A 24,214-nucleotide genomic window follows, 5' to 3' on the forward strand; every position below is an offset into this window, starting at 1 on the left:
ATCAGGCCAAATATCTTTTACCTGCAGAAATATACATAATCATTTCTCATAGCTGCCCCTGACAACAAGTCTGAAAGCCACTCTCAAGTAGTAGAAAGAACATGGGTTTTTGAGTCTTATAACTTGGAGCAAATCTTGATTTCATTATATTCTGTTAGACTTCAGGTAGTTATTTAACCTCCTCAAGACAGATGGTCACCTCATCCATTAAATGGAGATGATTATACTTATGTATTTGGAGATTATATAAACAAAGATTATATTAGATTTCCCACAGTTGTTACTTTCCTCTTTTGCTATATGGACAATAAAGAATTAAATGTTTTAAATTTTTACTTGTGTCATAAACTTCATCTTCCATTGCATTAAAATTAAAAAAAAAAGTCCAGTAAGTGATACAGCATATAGCACAGAGTTTGATTTTATACATTCTACCATTCTTTTGTTTTCTATTAGTTGTGATCATATAGAGTTTTAAAATTTATTGTTTTGGCTTTTTTCCTATGCTAATGATATACCAGTGGAATAATGCAGTCGACCGTTGAACAGCGTGGGGGCGGGTTAAGGGCGCTGACCCTCTGTGCAGTTGAAAATCCACTTGTAACTCATAGTCGGCCTTTCATATCTGCAGTTCCTCCACATTTGTGGATTCAACCAACCATGCATGCATCGTGCAGTATACGCAGCATTTACTACTGAATAAAATCTGTGTGTAAGTGGACCGGTTCAATACAAACCTTTGTTGTTCACGGATCAGTTGTATATTAGAGATGTCAATGAATCTGGAAAACTTCTAAACTACATACTTTTAAAATGAATTAATAGTAATTGATAAAGATTCTACTTTTGATAAAAGACAGAATAAACCAGATTTCATAATACAAACATGACTGCACTTTAAAAAAGTGCACTGGAACAGCCTTATTTTAGCAATTAAGGATTTTTTAAAGAGCACAATTTCCCCCCTCAAAAATTTGGTTAACAGAACTACAGGGTACACATTAAAGGAGCTTATGCAAAAATAAAATCGAAGGAATTAATTTTGAAAAAAAGAACTAAATTTTATGTTGCTTTCAAAAAGGTTAAAAAAAAAACCTTTCATCTAAAATAAATAACAGCTCTACATGGTTACAAATGATCTGCCATCAATATAGCCATCTCTGAATGTCACTTGTTTAGCTACAAAAATTAAGGATCAGACACAAATGAAAGAATATTATGGGCACAAGTAAAATTTAAAAACTACTTAAAAGTCAGGAAACTCAACTTATAAGCAGTAATTCAGCAACACAGCACATATTTATAAAGACCCTTCTGGGATAACATATCAGGGGCCTAATGTACATTCAAATCAAGCCAGCTTTTCAGGAACTTATTTAATGTAGAAGATCCTTTCTTTAACAATGGAATCTTATAGCCACAAGGTCTCGGTGACCTAGAGCATCATGTTTTGGGAATACGAAATATGGAACAATGGTTTTGGCTCTCTCTATCATAAAAATAATTACATCTTGTTTTGTTTGTCCTAGGAGGAAAGAGAGGCTTATCAGAAAGAAATACCGTTCTGATCTATAGTCTGAGATCTGGCTAGGAGGGAGGAGCTTGCTGAGGGGCATCTCACTTAGTAAATGACCAGAGCCCTAAGCTAAAAAGGATCCCATGGAGGTTTTTATTTTCAGAGAAGAAAACCCTTGGCTAGATAGAAAAGGTCAGGGAAAGAGGGAGAAAGAAGGTGAAGGAAGGAGCCATCCATTTCTTGTTTGTTTTTATCCTGACTTATGAATTTATTAATTTGTAACTGAGATATAGCTGACATATAATACTATTAGTTTAAGGTATACAACATAATGATTTGATATGTTTATATACTGTGAAATGATTACCACAATAAGTTTAATTAATATCACCTCACATAGTTTCAAATTTTTTTTCCTTCAATGAGAACTTTAAAGATCTACCCTCTTGGCAACTTTCAAATATATCAGTAATACAGTATTAACTGTTTCTTTTGCTCTACACTTAGCACACAGATTGAGGCCAGGGGCATTAAGTCAACACTGAGGAAGACAGCTGAGAAATATACAAAAAGAAATCAGATGCTGGTCACGTGGCCTATGCCCATGGACAAGCTGTGCCTCGGCCGTAGACCTATGTGAGTCAACACGATCTCTTTAATGCTGAAGCCTGTCTGAGCTGGGTTTAGTTACTTGCAATACAGAGTCCTAACCAATAAAATATTGAAATTATAAAAATTTTTCATGAAATGTAAATTAATATCTGTAGCCTGCGACAACCAGTTTTTAACATAATATGCAAAAATATTCCCCCAGGGATGAAATTATCCAGTAGTTTTCAAAGGTACTTTTTAATCTTTTCATGGGTGTTGGGGAAGAATAGACAGTAAGGAGAAAGACAGTGGCTGGAAATCTTTGTGAGTACATCCTACCACAGATTCTGGATCCATTACAGTGGCAAAGAATAATATCCCCCTTTATTTTGGCTTTTCATATCAGTACTATGTATAATATGGAAAAACTCCTGTTGCTACATGCCAGAACTTCCCAACCCCTCCCCCTCCCCAAACTTTCAAAACCCACCACCACCACACATTTAAAGGAATCCGGTAGTTGTGTTTAACATGAAGGTATGGGTAAAACCCCTAGTTTTAGAGGACCTGAATTAACTGCTTTCAGACAGTATCTTTGAAAAGTTGTCAATAAAGTGTTGAGACAAATGTGCTACTTTCTTTCTCAATGTTCTCCAAATCTTACTGAAGTTGAATCTATGAAGCATAAAATCCTCTTTAGTCTTAGAGGTAATAAAAGCTACTATTTACTGAGTACTTATTATGTGTCAGATACTGTGGCAAAACGCTTCATATACATTTACTCATTTAATTTCTAATTCTTTCTTGCTTCTTTTAGCAGGGCTTATTTTTAAAATTCCAAATGAAATGTTATCAACAGCACTTTCCAGAGTATGGCCATGAAATGATAACCTTGGGATTGATACTGGTGCCTTATTTTATGAAGATTTCTTGTCTTCCAAGATTTGCAGGTCCCATCTCATACACCTAGAATGGCTGCAACTGATTGGTTAATTTCTGAGGCTGGACGTTGAACTTCATCTAAGAGCTTGTAATAGCAAAGGCAAAACACTGGAAAACTCCAAATTTACCATGATCTCAATCACATCAAGAAACCAGATGACTTGGAAAGCCCTTACAGCAATCTGCCTCTAATAATCTTGCTCAGTACGTACTACAGAAAATGAAGTTTATACAAATTTCAAACCAGCGTTACTCAAAGCGTGGTATGTGAATATGGTACCAGTCTGCAAACTGTTACTAGCATGGGACAGCATTTTCTATATTACTAATTATTAACTACAATGCCTAGATTGGCTAACTTTTTTTAAATAGCAAGATATTCTTGATGAAGGAGACTGTGTTGACTTATTTTCTAGCCCAACCTCTTTACCCACCATGAACTGGTAACAAACAGCTTGTGGACCAGCTGTTTTGAGCAACATTGCTCTAGACCTCAATTTTGGTATTACGTCTAGTTTTTCTGTCCCTGATGCCACACAAAATTTAAGTAAATTAACAACCAAATACTTAGCTTAAACAGTTACATATTAATGGAAAAAGCAATAAAAATCAGCAATTGACCTCACCTTTGACAGAAGCAATTTCACACAGGAAACATGACCTTCATAGACAGCAGACAGAAGAGGTGTAATATGATGTTTATCTGGAGCCTATGAAATAATAGAGAGATAGATCGCCTCATCCATTTTTCATTTATTCCTTCTTTCTAGATCTAATTAGGGAATACTCATAAATATTTCAAAATCAGTGTTTACCCATTTTTAGCCTCTTAGGAGCTGCTAGAGGCCCGAGGCCACAAGAAGTTTCTCATTGGGAGTCAGACTAGTGAAACAGATGGAGCAGGGCTTTGACCCCATCTCAAATCTGGGCTCTGCCACTTACTGCATGACTAATTACTTAACCTCTCTGAGCCTCAACTCCGCATTACTGTAGACGTGCCAATGAGGTGCAGGAAGGGAATCTCGAGAGGGGTGGAACATAGCCAATGAAGAGGTAAAAGATTGCCACAATTGGACCACGTGACATGGTATTCCCTGAGATGTGAAAAGTTCATCTCACTTGCTGTCATGGTTACTTAAACATTTTTCTAAAACTCTGAAATGCAGTAGCTACAAAAGGCAAGAGTCAAGAAATGACTGCTGTCTGACTTTTGTCCAAAAATCCAGTTTAGATTTCTCATATGACTGCAGAGTCCTATGCTCCATTGGGTGATAGCTATTTGCCACCTACAGATAGTGCTAACTCTCATATTGCTTTAGAACTTGAAAAGGAAACATCTACCCCCCAGTTTTATCAGTTAAAAAAAAAAAATCAATTTGTTCTGCTTATTAAAAAAAAAAATCACAACTATGTATTTCTAAGTTACAGAAATTTGGTATAATTTCAGACTATATTCTTACTTCATATGAGGTTTCCACCAGTAACTATTTTACAAATCTACAGAAAACAATTACCCAAAAGAATACAACAAGAATTTTTTCTAGAATGACAATGTTCTTTACATACATTAATATCTGCTCCTTTCAGCAGCAGAAATTCCAGGATTTCAAGCTGCCCACAATCTGCTGCATAATGAAGAGGCTTCCTTCCACCTTCTAGTGTCCGGTTGACGTCTTCTCCCTTATAAAAGAAGCCAAATGAAAACAATATTCATAAGGATGGTAGACTGAAGAAGGGAAATGAGGCACCTGCTATTTTTACTTTCTTAAAGCTGCAAGGGTTTCATGAAAGAATTACATTTCTTGCAAAGTGAAATAAGTAACCAAGAACTTTAAATTCTGCACAAATAGCACACAGCATGACAGCAATTCAAATCATGATTAGTCAAGCTGAAAACAATAAAAAAATGCTAAATGTAATGAAATCTATTATTGTGCTCTTTCTAAGGAGTTCAATCAGCACGATGTCAAGATGTGGCCACCAAAGACTGATGAGCTCAAATACTTAGATTTTACACAGATCATATGACATGTATTTTAATACTTCAGAGAAAGCATCACTACTTTGATGGAGGCAGACATCATCATCACAAGGTAATGAGTATTAGCATTAAGAATTCATTTCCTTCATTCAGCATTTAAGCACTACTGTATGGCCGGCTCTGTGCACAGAGGGGACAATAGTGAGCAAAATCAGGAATGGCTGCTGACGGCATGGAGCTTACCATCCAGTGTGGGAGGCAGATTTTAATCAAATAATCACATGACTAAACATAATGGAGATAACAATACCTACATCTAATGGAGTTGTGGTGAGGGTTAAACTAGATGATCCATGTAGAGCACTTAAGATATTATAGCTAATATTAATAGAAATATGATTAGCTATTATTATGTTATCTATGTACATATGAGATATACTCAAATACTGAATGAAATCCATTACTCAGTCTTTTTAATGTTAAGGGTCACTATAAATATAATGCATCAGTTTTTCAAACAATGAAGTTATTAAATTCAAACAATTTGAAATCTTTAAATATATAGAGGTATTTTTTTTTCCGTTAAGGAAAATGTTTAACTTCAGGGTTTTATATCCTTCAGTAAGTATCAGAGTGAGCTATATCATCTTACTTATTATTCAAGGGCTGGTACTTAAAAAAAGAGCATTCCAAGAGGTGAGATCACCTGCCTGTCACAACAATCAGTGGAGGCATCAGAGCTTTAAGTCAGGAAATGAAATTACACAGAGTGTTCCCGAGTTCCAGGCCAGATGTATATTTCAAATATATTGTCTCTGTGGAGGATCAAGAATTTCATCAAAAATAATTGTCCTCTTTTGAATTACTCAATGATAAAACAACCCTTTTCTGTTAAGAGTACTTGAGTAATTCACAGCAGTAACTTCTAATGGGTTGTTTATTCAAGTCAACATGTGATATTTACAGTAAAATAGGGCCTCTTATAAAGTATATGAATATAGAAGGAAGGTGTATAACATGCTTAAGATCAACGAAGGCTGGGTTAGAGCTCCAATTCTACCAGTCAGTTGTAGGACCTTAGACTAGTTACCTTCTAAATCTTTGTTTTCTTATCTGTAAAATGGGACTAAAAATAAACCTCACTGGGTTTTAGTGTATCATCAAATGAGATAATCCATGTAAAGTATCTAACACAGTACCTCACAGGGTAATATGTTTAATAGAGGTTAAGTATTATTGCTGTGGATTCCTAATGTTGGTTTATACTGGTTCTAAAAGATTATCCAAAATTAGGTTAACGCAGCTTTCTGCATAATGGTTGAAATACAAAGATATGATTTATTATAATATACTTTATATTCAGAAACAAATTGAAACGTAAGGGAGACTTGGTGTACCACCTTAGTCTTTATTCACAACTGCAGAAATGTGAGGCTTTGAGGCAAAGAGGTACTGCTTCAAATGATTTGGATAAAACTAGTTTTCCTTTCATTATTATTTCCTTTCCATTAGTTACATTAACTGGAGAGGATTAACTGGATAGGTCTTTTCAGTGAAACAAAGTAAAGAAATAACTGCAGCAAGCATTCAATAAGATAGCTTTGTCAAAAAGATATTCTCCTGAGTCAAAATATGCAGTATCTTCCTTCCTTACTTAGTACAAGCATGCAAAATGCATATGAAAAGGAACTGTTGTGAGTTTAAACTTTCTCCTTTATCCCTGCAGACGCGGCCTTACAATTCTTATTTTAGCAGACAAAAATGACAATACTGGAAAGGCTTTGTGTGAATGACAGGAAAGAAAGGATTTTCTTCTGCAGGCCTTTGCAAAAGCAGTACTTACTGAGAAATTTATAGTACTAAATGCCTGTATTGGAAAAATAGAAAGGTCTCAAATTAACAATCTTTGTACTTCTACCTTAAGAAACTAGGGGGAGAAATGACATATGGAAATCTCTGTACCTTGCTCAGTTTTGCTGTGAACCTAAAAAATGCTCTAAAAAATAAAGTCTATTAAAAAATTAAATTCAAAATAAGCAGAAATCAATGAAATGAAAACAGAAAAATAGAAATCAAAAGCTGATTCTCTGAGATCATACAACTGATAAATCTCTAGCCAGAATGATCAGAAAAAAAATGAAGACAGAAAGTGCTAATATCAGACTTAACAGACTATCTTCCCACAAAGAAACTCCCATGCCCCAGATGGCTACACTGGTAAGTTTTTACCAAACATTTAAGAAAAAAAGAGTAATACCAATTCTACATACTCTTCCAGAAAACAGAAAGCACCCAAACTCATTCTATGGGGTGACCATTACTCTGATTCTAAAACGAGACAAAGACTTACAAGAAAAGAACACCACAGGCTAATGTCCCTCACGAACACAAATTCTAAACAAAATTTGAGCAAACTGAATCCAACAATATATAAAAAGTATAACAGACCATGACCAAGTAGTGTTTACCCCAGGAATACAAGGTTGGTTGAATATTTGAAAAAGTCAGTCAACATAATTCATTATTTTAACATCTAAACAAAGAAAAATCATATAATCATCTCAAAAAGTATCTGACAAAATCCAACATCCTTTACTGATAAAAACTCAGTAAACTAGGAAAAGAAGGACATTTCCCTGGCCTAATAAGGGGCTTCTACAAAAAAAGTACAATTAACATCATACTTAATTTGTGACAGATTGAATGCTCTTCTCCTAAAATCAGGAACAAGACAAGATGTCTGTTTCTACCTTCTATTCCACACTGTACTGGAAGTTCTAACCAGTGCAACTAGGGAACAAACAAACAAACCCCATCTCTTTTGAAAAGGAAGCAGTATAATTGTCTTTATTTGCAGATGGTGTGACTGTCTATGTAGAAAGTCCAACGGAATCTACCAAAAAGCTACTAGAACTAATAAGTAATTTTAGCAATGCTGAAGAACAAGAGATCAATATACCAAATCAACTGCATTTTTATATAGCACTAGCAATTAATAATTGCAAATCAAAACTAAAACCAATATTATTTACAATAGCATACAAATTTATGAAATAATAAGTCTAACAAAAAATGTACAATATCTATATACTGAAAACTACCGAACACTGTTGAGAGAAATTAGAGGATCTAAATAAATAAATGGAGAGATACACAGCATGTTCACGGGTTGGGAGACTCAATACTGTAAAGAGGTCAATTTTCCACAGATTGATGTATAGATTCAATGCAATACCAGTTAAAACCTTAGCAGGCTTTTTAAAAAGAAATTGACAAACTGACCCTAAATTCATATGGAAATACAAACAATCTATAACAACCAAAACAACTTTGAAAAGAAAGAACAATTTGGAGGGCTAACACTACCTGATTTCAAGAATTATTAAAAACTGCAGTAATCAAGAAAGCATGGTATTGGCATAAAATTATAAAATATGCAAACATATATACTGATAGAAAGCAGATTAGTGGTTGCTTATTTGGGGGTAACAGAAGGGAGGGACTACGAAGGGACACTTGAGGGTAATGAAATCTACCAGTCATTATCTTGACTGTGGTGATGGTTTCATGATTGTATACGTGTCAAAACTTATCAAATTGCACTCTTTAAGTATCTGCAGTTTCTTGCATTTCAATTACACCTCAGTAACATAGATTCTCCTAAATCAAGTCTCTGTGGCTCTAATTCTTGTAAAATGAGATGCTAACAAATCAATATTTGAAGAAGAATAGGGGTAGGAATGACTAACAGTACCTTCATGGGAGACTTAAAGAGCAGAAGCTATTTGAGGTCAGGTTCCTTCATTGTTAGTGCTGAATGAAAAGCTCCTGACCTCTGTAACTCAACAAACTACATGGAACAAGAAGTTTTAAAGTGGGATAAGAGCAGATCGATATGACTCCTACTAGCTGGGTGGGCTTCAGAGATCAAAACAATTGTCTGGATCGCTGAAAAAAACCTCTTACCCAGCACCCCCAACTTCCAGCCCCATTATGCCTACTCCATCCTTTACTCTGCAGCTACAGGGATCTTGCTAAACACACAATGTGGTCACATTATTTCCCTTTTAAAAGTACCCTGATGACCACCCATTGCTCCTAGAGAATAGGTCTAAACAACTAAACACAGTTTACGAGACTTGGAGTGGTCTATGTCCAGTGATTACCTTTCCAGCTTCAATTCTCACAAGCATTCCTCCCCACTGTCCTTTGTTCAGTTAATTCCTACTAATTCTTTAGAATCAAGCTATAATCAAACTTCTTCTGGAAAGTCATCTTTTAACTACTGCAACTTTGAGTCATACTACCTTCACAGGGGTAACCCAAAGCACCTTGTATTTCCCTGTCACATTCTACTTAATCTGCCTCTGTCTGTATCCTCTATGAACACAGGTCAGGTATCATGTCACTATTATTTACTTTTGCAGCTCCAGTGCCTAGTATACTTTTTGACACATACTAAATTTTACATAATAGAAGCTTTCAGACTGAACAAATGGTGAAATTGCTCAAGCAACAGACTTGGAAGTAAGTCATCTTCTATTTCAAAGCAAATACTGATAATGCATTAGTTATCCAGTAACAGCAGCAGTTACTTGAGATCAGTGGTATGTTTACGGATGTAGGGGTTTGAATGACAATTTCACCAGCTTTCCAGCAGTCTGGATAGGTGGTAACTTCAGTAGTGGTGGTGAAATAGGGAAGGAAGATAGTGCTCTATCTAGTTCCTTTCTCCTCACCCTTGGCATTAGTGAGTTACATCAGAAGAGAGGACGTTGGACACCTATTCTGTAATCTTCATTCTAACTTAATGAAACATTACCAGCTACAGAGAAAAATTTAATCCTAATTTTGTCTCCCAGATTCTGGGGATAGAAGAGAGAGATGCACAATTTCAACAGGTCCCTTAGCATTACCTGGCAATCTTACCATGTTCCTTTTTGTCTTGCTTTTCTACCTTCCACAGCAACTATTTTAAATCTCTTTCATTTTTCATAAGCCTCCTGCTTCCTTTTCATTCTCAGCAGATAACCTCATATCCTTCTTCAAACAGAAAACTGTCTTGGGATGTGAACTTCCTCCCGAGCTTCTCTCTACCACACCTTCCTGCAACTGACAAATCCTTTCCTGTCGAAAGCCAATCCCTCACCTAAGTTTTGGATATCATCCTTTCTTGTTTTCTTAAACTTATTTCTTTATTTATCCCTTTTCTTGCCTGTGTTTTCAACCTCTCCTGCTGTACTGGCTCCTTCTCATCAGAATATGCCATTCGCAACTCTTCGGCTAAAAACGCAAACAGCAACACAAAAACCTATCCTTAGACCTGATATTCACCTTTTAGTTACTATTCTCTTTCCTCCCTTTCATGGCTGAACTTGCCAAAAGCATTGTCTATATTTGCTATCTCCAGTTTCTCACTTCTTGTTGTAATCTGGCTTCCACCCTCAATACTATACCACAGCCATTTTTGCTGAGGTCAAAGACCTCCACGTTGCGAAATGCAAAGGTTATCTCTTAGTCCTCACCTTAACTGACCTCCCAGCAGTGGCAAAGTTGATCACTCCTTCCTTTTTTAAGCACTCTCTCTTCCCTTGACTGCAGGGACACCACATTATTGTAGTTTTCCTCCTACTCTCTGACTATTCCTTCGTTGTTTCCTCTTCTGACTTGTCCACTTCTACTAGATGTTTAAAACAAATTTTTGAGATCCTGGTTTTGAATTCAGATTATCATCATATATTTATAATTCAAACAGTTGCTAAAAATGGGTTAGCCTTATAGTCTTGTAATAGTATCTTTATAGGAATACCTTGATTACAGAATTTGGGGGGATTTCCTTAGTGACAAAGTTTATGTGTTTTTAAAGACATCATCATGCAGTAATATCACGTGTCACAGAGCTGGGCGGCAACAAATTCTCACCATGATATGGGTGTAAATAACCAGGCAGGTGACAAATAACTCTGCACACAGCTTCCATTTGCCATATACAGTTCAAGTAAAGCAGGCTGACAAATCTAACTTGTCATCACATCCAGGCTTGTCTAGCTTCACCTTTCCCTTTTTAGCAAGAATAATTTAACCAGTTTCATTTTACTCTCCTTCCTGTCATTGCAATATGAAGCCTGTTGGTTGTTAAATATACAACAGATTTTTATTACATTAAAATTGTACTTTTTACCATATTTTTCTTGTACCAAGAAAGTTGTTTTGACACTATTTTAATTTTTTTCTAAGTATGATATATTCCAGATATGTTATATATGTATATATAACATATATATGTAATATTGGAGATATGAAATAATACTGTTTCATGATATTTTCTGGTGAGTAGTTTAAATTAATATACTCTATCCAGAACCACTATAGTGACCATGAATGAATGCTTTAGGATGTGTTGATTCCTGATGCTCCTCAATAATGACATTATTGGCATTTGAGAAAGCTGGTCATGTTTTTTTTACTTCTCAAGTACCATTGCTCTAAATAACCATGAGCCTCAACTATACTGATAAATTCTCTTATCTGACTAGAAATGTATTGTTACAGTGATCTAGTTCTATTTTAATATCAATAAATCAACTAGCATTTACTGAGAAACCATGTTCCTAGCCTTGTGCTAGGCATGCTAAGGGTACAAGAAAGTGGAATTGTGGGTCTCTGCCCACAAGAACTTTACTCTTCACTGATTAACTAATTTGACAAAATATGTATGAATTCCTATCTATGATCTATCTGTCTATCTAATACACTCACAAAAATATAAAATAACCTGCCCTACTAACTCTCTACCCAGTACTTTTCAAACTTTTTCATTGAAGTACTCCAAATAGCAAAGGATAGAAAATATATGCTTCTCTGAGTCTGAAAGCAGAATCCTAAACAAATTAAAAATTCATTCAAATATATCTGCACAAATATGCATGTATCATATATACATATGTATGTTTTGTTTGTTTTAATATAAAAAGCCACAGCTCAAAACCCATAGCTACTGCTATGGGTTTTGCCCAAGGATGCTTCAGGAATTTGGGCCATGTGTACTCTATGGCTTAGAGTAACTCCTTGGAAGACCATAAGCTGACTATTGAAGAGCACAGTACAATTTAATTCAGTCTCATCTATTTCTGATGCCATGAATATAGTATGCTAATTTGTGTACCTTTCCTCTTGAGATCTACAGACCACCAGGCAATGAGTGAACAGACTTTCAAAAAGCTTACTAATTCTTCATGTGTGCATAAATTTTCTAGGTAAAGAGTCCATGCCACTTTTCATCAGATTCTCAAAGGGGGCCATGACCCTTGAGAGGTTAGGAACCCCTTCCTCTAACGTTCACTGCCTAGTTTTCTACTTTATGAAGAGAAGTAGTATTAAACGGTGGAAAGAACACCAGACAGAAGCCCTCGGCTCTAAGTTACCTCTGCTACTGCCCACAATGGGGAAGTAAGAAGCTTGGAAGACCTTAGTTTCCTCACTGAAATATCTGTGGCTGGAGGAGATGACCTCTAAAGTCTTTTTTTTTTTTTTTAATTTTATTTATTTATTTATTTACGGCTGTGTTGGGTCTTCCTTTCTGTGCGAGGGCTTTTTCCAGTTGCGGCAAGCGGGGGCCACTCCTCATCGCGGTGCGTGGGCCTCTCACCGTCGCGGCCTCTCTTGTTGCGGAGCACAGGCTCCAGACGCGCAGGCTCAGCAATTGTGGCTCACGGGCCCAGTCACTCCGCGGCATGTGGGATCCTCCCAGACCAGGGCTTGAACCCGTGCCCCCTGCATTGGCAGGCGGACTCTCAACCACTGCGCCACCAGGGAAGCCCTTAAAGTCTTTTATAGTTAGCTTACTTTTATGGTTAAATGCATCTGGGAATAATTGTTCCCCCCGCCCCCTCTTATATTCTAGACCAGAGAAATAGGTGTTTCTGTACTTCTGGCCATGAAAACAAAGTAGTTCAAGAGACTGGATGCTGAAAATGGTTGCTACAGTACGTACATTTAACTTTCCACAAAAGTTGGATCAAGAAAGAAGATTTAATACAACAACATGAACAATGTAAAAAATATATACATACATTTCAAAGTTAAAAATTTTTTCTTTCAAATCTATTATTACTTTAAGTTGTTTTACTAACAAAAGTAGGCATGGATCTAAAAAAGATGAAATACGGTATTTGAAAAAGATATACTATTTACAATTAATTTAATTCAACAAATACTTACCGAGCCTACCATAAGTTAGGCACTGTGCTGCTACTTGCTTGGGATAAAATAGAAAGGCCCAGCTCTGACTCAAAGAATTTGCTGCCTTCTTGGGAAGCTAGCATGCAAATAAATGAATGCCATTTAGTTGAGTACTACAAAATACAGAAGGGCCTTAATGAAGAGAATTTTCAATAACTTAGTGTTAGTGTGTGGGCAATTCATCTTTTACTGCCATTTAGTTTTTCATGTATTTATATCTTGTGTTGTTAATTAGATTTTAAAGGTCCTTAGGGGTCAGAAACTACATCTTACACTTTTTCATTTCTACCATAATTCCAAATATGGTATTTTTAAACCTCAATAAAAATTTGTTTTGATTGCTGATTATAATAGCATAGTATAAAATGCTAAATTAAGAAATAACTGTATTCAACAGGGTGTCTACTGATTTGAAGAGTGTGGAGGTATGCATATGCGAGAATGGTGCCTGGAGAAATTAACTGATATATTACGGTGTATGGAATTCTCATAGGCCAACTGGAAATCCAAGAGGTGCTCATTTGGAAAGCATCTACTATACAGTGCTGTTTTGAGTCTTCACTGAAATAACATAATGTACCTGTACAGTGAGCACTCAATAAATGTCAACCAATATTGTTATCATTAGAGGCCTCAACAGTTCTCATTTGAATAGTTTTCCACTCAATTTTCTGACCTTCAACAATTCAACAAATGTAAATCAAGTAAATTAAAGTTCCTAAAGAGTAACACTGATCACAACTCTTCCTCATGCAAAAAAATTTCAACTGCTCCCTTCTGTTGAATAGAAAATCCTCACCATGATACTCAACTCATCCTCAATTCAACACCAACTTACTACTCTGGCTTTTTTACTCTCAAACATTGCGCTCCCAACACACCAGCGCTTTCCCACATCTGGAAAACTTCATGATGTCGCCTTTCTTTGCCATGGTCACCCCACTTCCACTCATGTCTTGGTGTACTGAAATTCCACTTACCCTTCAAGATCTATTTTCTCTCTCAAAATTTTACCTGATACTCTCCCTGCCCCCTGCCCACTATACTCTTGATATATAATTCCCTCCTTTTAATCCTCATAGTTCTTATTTATATGTCTCTTACTACATTTACATTTATTTAATTAGGTATTTGTTATTTATGTATTTCAATGATATAACTCCATTAAATAAAGGACAATGCCTTACTTATATATATTGTCTACAATGTCTGTGGGTGACTTGTGCATAAAAGTCCAATTTAAAGAATTAGTGTAATCATTTATACCATCTTTGTCATATTATGTAACCTGTTGTTTACCAAAACATATATACAAAACAAATATAAAGAGGTATTTAAAAAACATTGTTAAGAGTGTCTGAAAGCCACATAATCTCATTGTTGGAAAGGATTCTGTCATCTAATTCAACCACCCATATTGCGTTTGAATCCCTGCTTGTGTATGCCCAACACATAACTGAATCCCTCTAATGAAAGGCAATTCAAGACCTTACAAATCAGTCTATTCCTTATTTAAATGCTGGAAAATTCACTGTTTACAGGTTCTGATCCTATCCTCTGGGGACACATGGAACAAGCAGTCCCTATTTTCATGTTAGATTATTAATTGTTTAGCAGTCAGATGACATGGTAACTAAAATGAAATCTTTTCTATACGACTTGCTGTTATCCTGAACTTGAATTACTGACTTTTTGAGTATACATGGAGGGCCATTACATTAACTGCTACTAAATTGCATCTTAAAATGGTCATCTTATTTTTCCAGGCTGCCAAGTTCTTTCTTTCTAGAGTCTTATTAAAAGGAATTTGTTAGTCCTCATCTGCCCCTCCCTCCAGTTGCATCTCACCTATCTTCATTATGGTCACCTAAAGACATTAAAATTAAATAAGACTAGGGAATGAGCCCCACCAGTGTCAGGAAACTTCCTTCAGTTTGCTACATAAAGAGATAGGTAGTGTATTTGTTTGGGTACTACTGTTCAAGCAGTCTTAAATCTAGTTCATCACACTCTCATCTAACTATCCTTTCCCATATGCCCCCAAGCATATCATTAAAACATCCAAATTTCAATGAAATGCTTGAGAGTTCCTTTATCTAACAGTCTAGGAACTGCAAAAATGGAAATTAGTATGGCAGGACTTAGGTCTAAATGATCTCTTTGTAAGTGTTACAAACAACCCTACTGCTAACATACACACACACTTAAAAAGTAACATGATCAATAAATAAAATTTGAAAAATAAGAGATGTTTCTTCTAGTGAATCCTGCAATCCAAAATATGACCATTATTACTACCTTGCTGTACTTCTGTTTAATTTTTTTCTATGAAAGTAGTTGCTTGAAAAAGTTATAATCACACTATTATTTAATATATGAAATATCTTGCTATCATTCTTGAAAGCCACATAATATTCTGTCAAATAGATGTGCCAGTTTACTTAAATATTCTCCTAATTCTGGACATGTAGGTTAATACCAAATACCCTATAATATTAAAGTTCTTATTTTACAGAACATAACAATATCATATTTCATAAATTCCAAAGCACATATTTTCCTGTATTTTTAACATGTCTGAAATCAGGTCACAAAATAGAAAATAAAGTCTTACTACTTTGCCTTGGTGAGTGGGGAAAGGGGTTATGGGTTGATTATATGCTTTGTAAAAACACTAACAGTCATTGCCTATGCCTGGCTTTGCTACAGAAACTAATAAATGACTGGATCAAGATGCTAAAATGTGAAGTACAGAATTAAATTATGCTGGATTTGGAGAACATAATATGGTGAAATTCATGGAAAGTAGGACCTGTTGATATTATTCTTATGAAATTTGGGTGAGTGTGCCATCAATTAATTTTAGTTCAAAAATTAAATAGAATTTTCATACTTTAAATGTTATTTTATATGATTTTTATATAATGAAATATTAAATAAGTTAAACCCTAATGCTAATACTAAATGTTTGGAAGTTCTGACATCATCTGAATTTTATGTTCACAGACTTAAAAGGAAAGCAAACTGAACTCTAGTATAAGTAATATATTCTCAGGGAAACATTCCCTGATACGCCTGTCCTAACTTCTGTGAAAACAGACAGAAAAAGACTACCCTAAAAAGCTCAGAAAACCAAGCATATTGGCCAACTACTTGCATATTCATTCTTACCTGCAGGGTCTGCTCTGGTCAGAGGGAAAAAAAGTGACCCACTATTTCTCTACCCACAAAGGATCATCTTAAGCAGAGACAGAGTCAGAGAGACATAGGCACATTCCTGCCTTAAGACAGAATTTTTTACATAGTGTATTAGAAGCAGGCAATAGAGAGTATAGAAGATCTCACATCAGGCCAACAAAGACACCCCAAACTAGAATTCTTCTAGCACATATGCAGGTGATAAGTATGGTCAGAAGCAATCCTCACATCCTATCTGTTCACAACCCTGAATCTGGATAGCTTTCCCTCTTTAATAGGTGAGTAACTGGGACTTTCCTGGCAGTCCAGTGGTTAATACTCTGCGCTTCCACTGCGGCACGCGGGGGGGAAGGGTTCAATCCCTGGTTGAGGAACTAAGATTCCACATGCCGCATGGCGTGGCCAAAAAAAAAAAGTAAGTACCAGAAGAAAAACAATATGGGGTTGTATGAAAGCTAATCATATAGCAAAAGAAAAGGAATATCATACTGAAAACTCAAGAAACAATTTTAGAAAGCACAGAGTTACCAAAATGGATTCCAAAAGACATGGTTTCTATGAAAAAGGTATTTTAAGAAGAAAACAGGCAAACATACAAAGTGAACAACTGAGATGCCAGCTGATAGGAAAAGGAAACTGGCTGAGAGAGTAAAATATAGCAAGGAAATTAAAATTGCAATTGCAAAATTAAAATCTGTACCAAAGTCAGTAGAGTTGGGCAGCACTACTCAAATTAAGAAAATTTAATTAAATAAAGAATTGAGAACAAGCCTAAGAAAATTACCCAGAATACGGAGCTGATAAACAAAGAAATAAATATAATTTTAAAAAGAAGATGAATGGTGTAACTAAAGTTCAAACCTATAAATAATACAGAACCAGAACAAAGGGAACTGAACTAGTTATAAAAGTAAATTTTTTTTGAGCTCAAGAAAGACCTGAGCCTACAGATCATAAAAGCTCATTAGATTACAGACAAAACTGAATAGATCCCCTCCATTAATATAGCTTTACAATTTCTCTTTTATAAGAATAAAACAAAAACTAACAAAAAGTAAAAAATACATTAACAGGAAAGAAAATTAAATTAGCCCGATCTCTTATTTTTGACCTCCCTACAACACTGAATTCTAAAGAAGAGGGAGAAACTATCTACAATAATATCTGGAGGAGGCTTGGGTATCAGGTATAATCCCCTGAGGAGAGTTACTGACACTTATACTAATGGGAAATGTGTGAGGTGTTGGACTAGGCAGAAGGTTGAGAATTTCTGATTTGCAGTTTGGAAAGAATAAATTATGCAAATCAATATTCATGTGTAAAGGCAGTCTTGGGTATTAGCAAATCAGCAGGTATGTCACCCGTGCTCCCTTGAGAGAGGGAGGCAAACGTGAGGGGAACCTTAGACTTCTAGTGCAGTTAATTCTCCAACATTATAGTCTCAGGATCCCAGGGTTTTCTTTTTTTAAAAATATGGGTTATACCTATAGGTACTGATCCAATTTGAAATTAGAAAGCCTTTTAAGTGTTTATTAATTCATTTAGAAATAACAAAAGACATTACATGTTAACAAATGAAATTTTAATAAAAAATAACTATACTTCCCCCATCCCAAAACTGAGGAGGATGGCACTGTATTATATTGGGTTGGCCAAAAAGTTCGTTTGGTTAGCGAACACGTTGTTCAATAAAGTTCTCTGAGAAAATGAAAAATATGCCTTTTATTTTTACTTAAAACTGAATGAACTTTTTGGCCGACCCAATTTTTTTGGTAAATTTTTAAAATGTTCGCTTCAATAGAAGACAACTGAATTCTAATATCTGCTTCCACATTCAATTTGTTTTGACATACTGTTTTGGCTGAAATATATGAAGAAAATTTGGCCTCCCACAGATATGTAGTTGAACAAGTAAAAAAAATTTTAAGTCTTTTCAGTCAATTATGGATATTCTTCTTTGACACTATATTAAAAACTCAACAAGTGGTAGTTTGTTAAAGGTTATTTACAATGTGGAATCTGAAATTGTATCAACGAACTTCATACTCTGTTACATTAAAATGTAACATACTCTGTATTTATTTATTTAATGTATTTATTCATACTCATAAATACATTAAATGTATTTAATGTAGCATACTCTGTTACATTAAAATCCATCCATCTACTTACACTCTGAATAGCTCTTTTATCCATGCAGCATGATTCTGTAATCTCATGCATTGGTAATTTAGAATATATTGGTTTACTGAGTTATGCAGATCTTCCAAATGTTGACAAATTTCTTTATACAATATCAAAACATCACATTCATTGATATCATTTCAGATCTCACTGGAAAAGTCTTTAAATACTGGGAAGCTGTCAAACTCAAAATGGCAGATATAAATGTTCCAAATTTGAATTTTCTCTTAAAGCTTGAATTTTGTCTTTGGCAATAAAAATTATCAGCTGTTTTCCTTGAACTGACAGTCTCACTAAATTCATTTTCAAGACAATATCTGCCACATACCCAAGTCTGAATAACTGAATTTATAAGTTGTCAGTGGGTTTTTTTTTTTTAAATGGTGTTTCATAAAAAAAGCAGCTAGTGCAAGCTGTTAACTCCAACGAATGTAGAAGTACTTTATGAACACTTTCCATTTCTTCACACAGAATACTAAAGATGTGTACTCCACAATCAAGATTTAGTAGAAGTGAATTATTATTCATCTTCATCAAGGGGATATTTTTAAACTACACATGTGTGTAGGTAAAGTTCACAATGACTAGCAGTCATACAGTTTGGTGCCACTGCCTTGATTCACACAGCAGTTTTACTCGCCTTTGCTTTTGCACCATCAATAAAAGTATGATCACAATCAAAAGAAAAAATAAAGTCTTAATAGTATTATGAAAAGAGTTTTGACCTCATTGAAAAGGTCTCTGGGGCCCCTGGAGATCTACAATACTCTGAGAACTGTTGCTCCAGTGAAACAAAAGAGAGGAATTCAAAATTAGAACACAAGAATGGGGAGTTCTGGCATAAAAGAATTAATAATGAAAAGTAAAATTAAGTGAGCCTTTACTTAAGCATATATGATTAAAAAATAAGTCTTGAGAGAGCAGATATACAATTTAACAAGTATAAACAATCACACATTTATATAAAGTAGAAAGTAGGTGAGGAAATAAAAAGCCTACTAGATTGTCGGACACAAGGTCTTATTAAGTGACACACTGACAACTAAATGCTGTACATGGGAGGCTTTTAAATAAATGATGGCAAAACCTCCATGAAATACTATGTGGAATCACTCAAAATGAAAATGAAGAGTGGCTTATACTCCTTGAATGCTTACCATGTGGCACGCACTGTTACAAGTACTTTTCAGGTATTAATTCACTTAATTATCACAAAAGCCTTAGGAAGCTAGTACTACTGTTCTTGTACAAGGAAACTAAGGCACAGAGAAGGTAACTCACACAAGTTCTGTATTGTTGAAATGCAAGATGACCATGTTATTGAGTCAGTAAAGCAGGTACGATCCTATTTATTTCAAAACTTAGAAAAATATGCTTATACATAATCATAAAATTTCAGAGAATACGTACAACAAATTTATTAGTAGTTACCTTTAGAGAAGAGGATTATGAGAATATTCAGACTTTCTTATTTTAGTAGTATTACATTTTTTAAAAATGAGCATGCATTACTTTTATAATAGATTAAAGCAAGATAGGTATTTTTGTTTTGAAAAACTAAAATCAAAGGCTACTGCTTAGCAAAATCTAGACCTAAACATTTTTTTGTTTCCGATGAAATTTAAGTTCTAGTAACTTTTTGTAAGAAAAAGAAGAAAATAAATTCTGACAGCTAAAAAAGGCAAAATGAAAGCAAGTTTAAACAAAGTGAATTCAAAGTCTAAAAAGCAGAAAATTTAAACTGATCAGTTATATCAATAAATGTGAATAGGTTTATCTATCAAAGATAAAGAATGAATCTTGGATTTTGTTAAATGACAAAAAAAAGAAAAGCAAACAAAAAATCCAACTAGAAGCTGTTATTGAGCAATACACCTAAGAAACAAAGTAATATGAGAAAATGTGAAAAATATAAAAGAATGGGCAAAAATATATCAGGCACATATATCTAAAAAACTAAGAAGAGTAATATTAATATATGACAGAGTAGAATTAAAGGCAAAGAAAAGTAAATGGGAAAAAGATGTTCATTTTACATTTTTAAAAATGCAGACGTTAGTCATGAATTTTTATCTGAAGAATATCAAGAAAACGACTGACAAAAATAGTGTTGTACACAACTCAACATTAAAAAAAAACAAAACAAAGAAAAACCCCAACCCTATTAAAAACGGGGCAGAAGAACCAAATAGACATTTTTCCAAAGAGGAAATGCAGATGGCCAACAGGCACATGAAAAGATTCTAAACACATCACTAATCATCAGGGAAATGCAAATCAAAACCACTACAAGATTGCACCTCACACCTGTCAGAATGGCTATCATCAAAAAGAATGTAAATAACAAATGTTGGTGAGGATGTGGAAAAAAGGGAACCCTCGTACACTGCTGGTGGGAATGTAAATTGGTGTACCCACCATGGAAAACAGTATGGAGGCTTCTCAATAAAAACAGAACTACCATATAACCCAGCAATTCCACTCCTGGGTATATATCCAAAAAAAACCAAGTACACTGATTTGAAAAGACACACATACCCCAATGTTCATAGCAGCACTATTTACAATAGCCAAGACATGTAAACAACCTAAATGTCCACTGACAGATGAATGGATAAAGAAGATGTGGCGTGTATGTATATGTGTATACACACACACACACACACACACAACAGAATACTACACAGCCATAAAAAAGACTGAAATTTTGCCATCTGCAGCATCATGGATAGACTTGCAGGGCATTATGCTAAGTAAAATAAGCCAGACAGAAAAAGACAAATACTCTATGATATCACTTATATGTGGAATCTAAAAACTACAACAAACTAGTGACTATAACAAAAGAGAAGCACACTCACAGACATAGAGAACAAACTAATGGTTACCAGTGGGAAGAGGGAAGGGGGGAGGGGCAATACAGGGGTAAGGAATTAAGAGGTACAAACTATTATGTATAAAATAAGCTACAAGGATAACTGTACAACATGGGGAATATAGCCAATATTTTATAATAACTATAAATAGAGTATAACCTTTAAAATTGTGACTCACTATATTGTACATCTGTAACTTACATAACATTGTACAGCACCTATACTTCAAAAAAAAAGTCTATCAATCTCCTATAACCATTGCTGAGGAAAGAGGAAGAAAGAATCAACAAAATGAAGTATACATTAAAAAAACAGCACTGGAGTGAGGGACTATCATAATAATCTCAGTCTTTGGCAGGTAAGAATATAGCCGGGCTTGATTAATAATTAATGAGATTGAATTAATATATATCAAACTCTCGACTCTATGGAAACTACAATTCTATTTCCACTGAGTATTAACAAAACTCATTTATAATAGACCGAAGAAAACCTCAATACATTCCCAAGTTTAGGAGCTTATAGAACCCATTCTCTAATCCCAATGCAATAAAACTAAAAATTAGTACCAAAAGCTTTAGCACAAACACAAAACAGAACAAAAAAACCAAGGGAACAAACAACAAAAATAACACACAAAACAACACACAAACACACACACACAACCAAACCAACACTTAATGTCCTAAATTACTGACGGAGTAAAGAGGAACTCAATACTAGAATTACAGACTATTTTGAAAATAAGGTAAAAATGTTAATTATATTAAAGAATATTACTTATAGACAGAACCAAAACTGTGAAAAACCAAGTGAGCTTTTGTGAGATGGTTAGTTAAATTAAAAGTATGGATTTTTAAAGTCTGCCACAATTTTTTTCCTTCACATTAGATTTTGAAAACATTTATAATTCTGCTTAAGTCTTGAAACAACAACAAAAATTTTAAGTACACTAATTGTGATAACTTTTCATATTAGCTGAAAGGTAATGACAATCTTTACAAATTTAAAAGTCCATAAAAAAGTCTGTATAGAAACACCATTCAATCCATCTTGCTTCCTAAGAAAATTAACCTCAGAACATCTGACTTCAAAGATCTATCCTTCTGGGCTTCCCTGGTGGCGCAGTGGTTAAGAATCCGCCTGTCAATGCAGGGGACACGGGTTCGAGCCCTGGTCCGGGAAGATCCCACATGCCGTGGAGCAACTAAGCCTGTGTGCCACAACTACTGAGCCTGTGCTCTATAGCCCGCGAGCCACAACTATTGAGTCCACGTGCCACAACTACTGAAGCCCGCACGCTTAAAGCCCGTGCTCCGCAACGAGAGAAGCCACCACAATGAGAAGCCCACACACTGCAACCAAGAGTAGTCCCCGCTCGCCGCAACTAGAAAAAGCCCACGCACAGCCACGAAGACACAGTGCAGCCAAAAATAAACAAATTAAATAAATTAAAAAAAAAAAAAAGATCTATCCTTCTAGTTTTGTAAAAATCAGTGTTAATAAGAGTTCATTAGAGTTCCTAATGCTTGAGAAACCCCCCAATATTTATATATATTTATAAATATATATATACATATACATATATTATATATCCATCAATATTTCCTTTAGAATAATTGTTCCCAAACCTGACACTGTTCAAAATATATATATCCTTATAAAAATGAACATTCAGAACAGAAGCAAGAAAAGAATTAAGAACAATATACAGCAATTACAGCACCAACTGCAGAAAATCTCCAAGCTAATTAAAAAAAAAAAAGTCTTAATATTTTGAATCAGTCTAGGAGCCAAAGTACTTGCTGAATTCATCTTTCATTTTAAACAAAACTGGCAAACTAATACCTGGCTTTGGTGGTCTTGTGTAGCAATTTGACTGTTTCCTCTTGAATAACAAATTAGGGGGAAAAAAAGAGCAACATTCTGTGCCAAAGGTAAAGAAGTCTTACAAGGACTTAAATTATTATTTAATTATGAAGCTTGAAATGCTGAACCACTTTTTTACATGATTAAGTCAAAGCGGCCTGGCATCTTTTTTATTTGATCTCCTTGTCCTTTGTCTTACTTACACCTTAGAAGTAGTTAAAAGTATCAGAGAACACAGAACCCCCCTAATGCACTGGGTGACAAGAGTTAAATCCTGTAAGGATGTTACTCCCCCCGCCCCTCCCTATTCAGACACCCTATCTGCCAGTTTGCTAACGTCAAGAAGGAGGTGAATTGGTTCACTTGGACTCTGCTAATGCCCTCTTTCCTATTCAGACTTTGGATGCTCTTCTTTTCCTGTCATTTAGACTCTAAATTTTACCAATGACTTTCACCTTGACCTGATACTCCTTAATCTGATCTTGATTTTGCCTTCTGGATAGAGAATAGCGGCAAGCTCTTTCTACATAAACTCCTCTTACCCTGGTATACACAGCTCTAGATCTTTCATCAGACCCTGAAGCTTTAAAGAGTTTTTCATTCACTAGTCATTTATTTAGTCATTCATTCATTCAACAAATATTTATGAGCTCCCACTATGAGCTATACATTATTCTAAGTGGTAGAAATACAGAAGTGAACAAAAAAGGCAAAGTTCATCAGGTCAAGTAATGGCCTGTAACCTGCTCAGCATGAGCTGGACTATGGTCACTGTGGTTCTAAAAGTTTCTCTTTTGACAGCAGTTTGTGCTAAGT

The 24,214-nt window shown here is 35.0% G+C and overlaps 1 protein-coding gene across 1 annotated transcript in view; it reads right to left on the reverse strand.

Annotated features, from left to right (window-relative positions):
* The window catches only part of MTPN (myotrophin), a 63,509-nt gene that overhangs the window by 20,971 nt on the left and 18,324 nt on the right, over positions 1-24,214 (reverse strand). Inside the window, exons 2-3 of the mRNA XM_068549523.1 lie at positions 4,616-4,729; positions 3,676-3,759 (exon numbers count right to left, since the gene is read on the reverse strand). Coding sequence (XP_068405624.1) covers positions 3,676-3,759; positions 4,616-4,729 — 198 coding nt within the window. The remainder of the gene's footprint in view (positions 1-3,675; positions 3,760-4,615; positions 4,730-24,214) is intronic.

The sequence above is a fragment of the Eschrichtius robustus genome, chromosome 8, assembly GCF_028021215.1.
Source record: "Eschrichtius robustus isolate mEscRob2 chromosome 8, mEscRob2.pri, whole genome shotgun sequence".
NCBI classification, from domain to species: Eukaryota; Metazoa; Chordata; class Mammalia; order Artiodactyla; family Eschrichtiidae; genus Eschrichtius; species Eschrichtius robustus.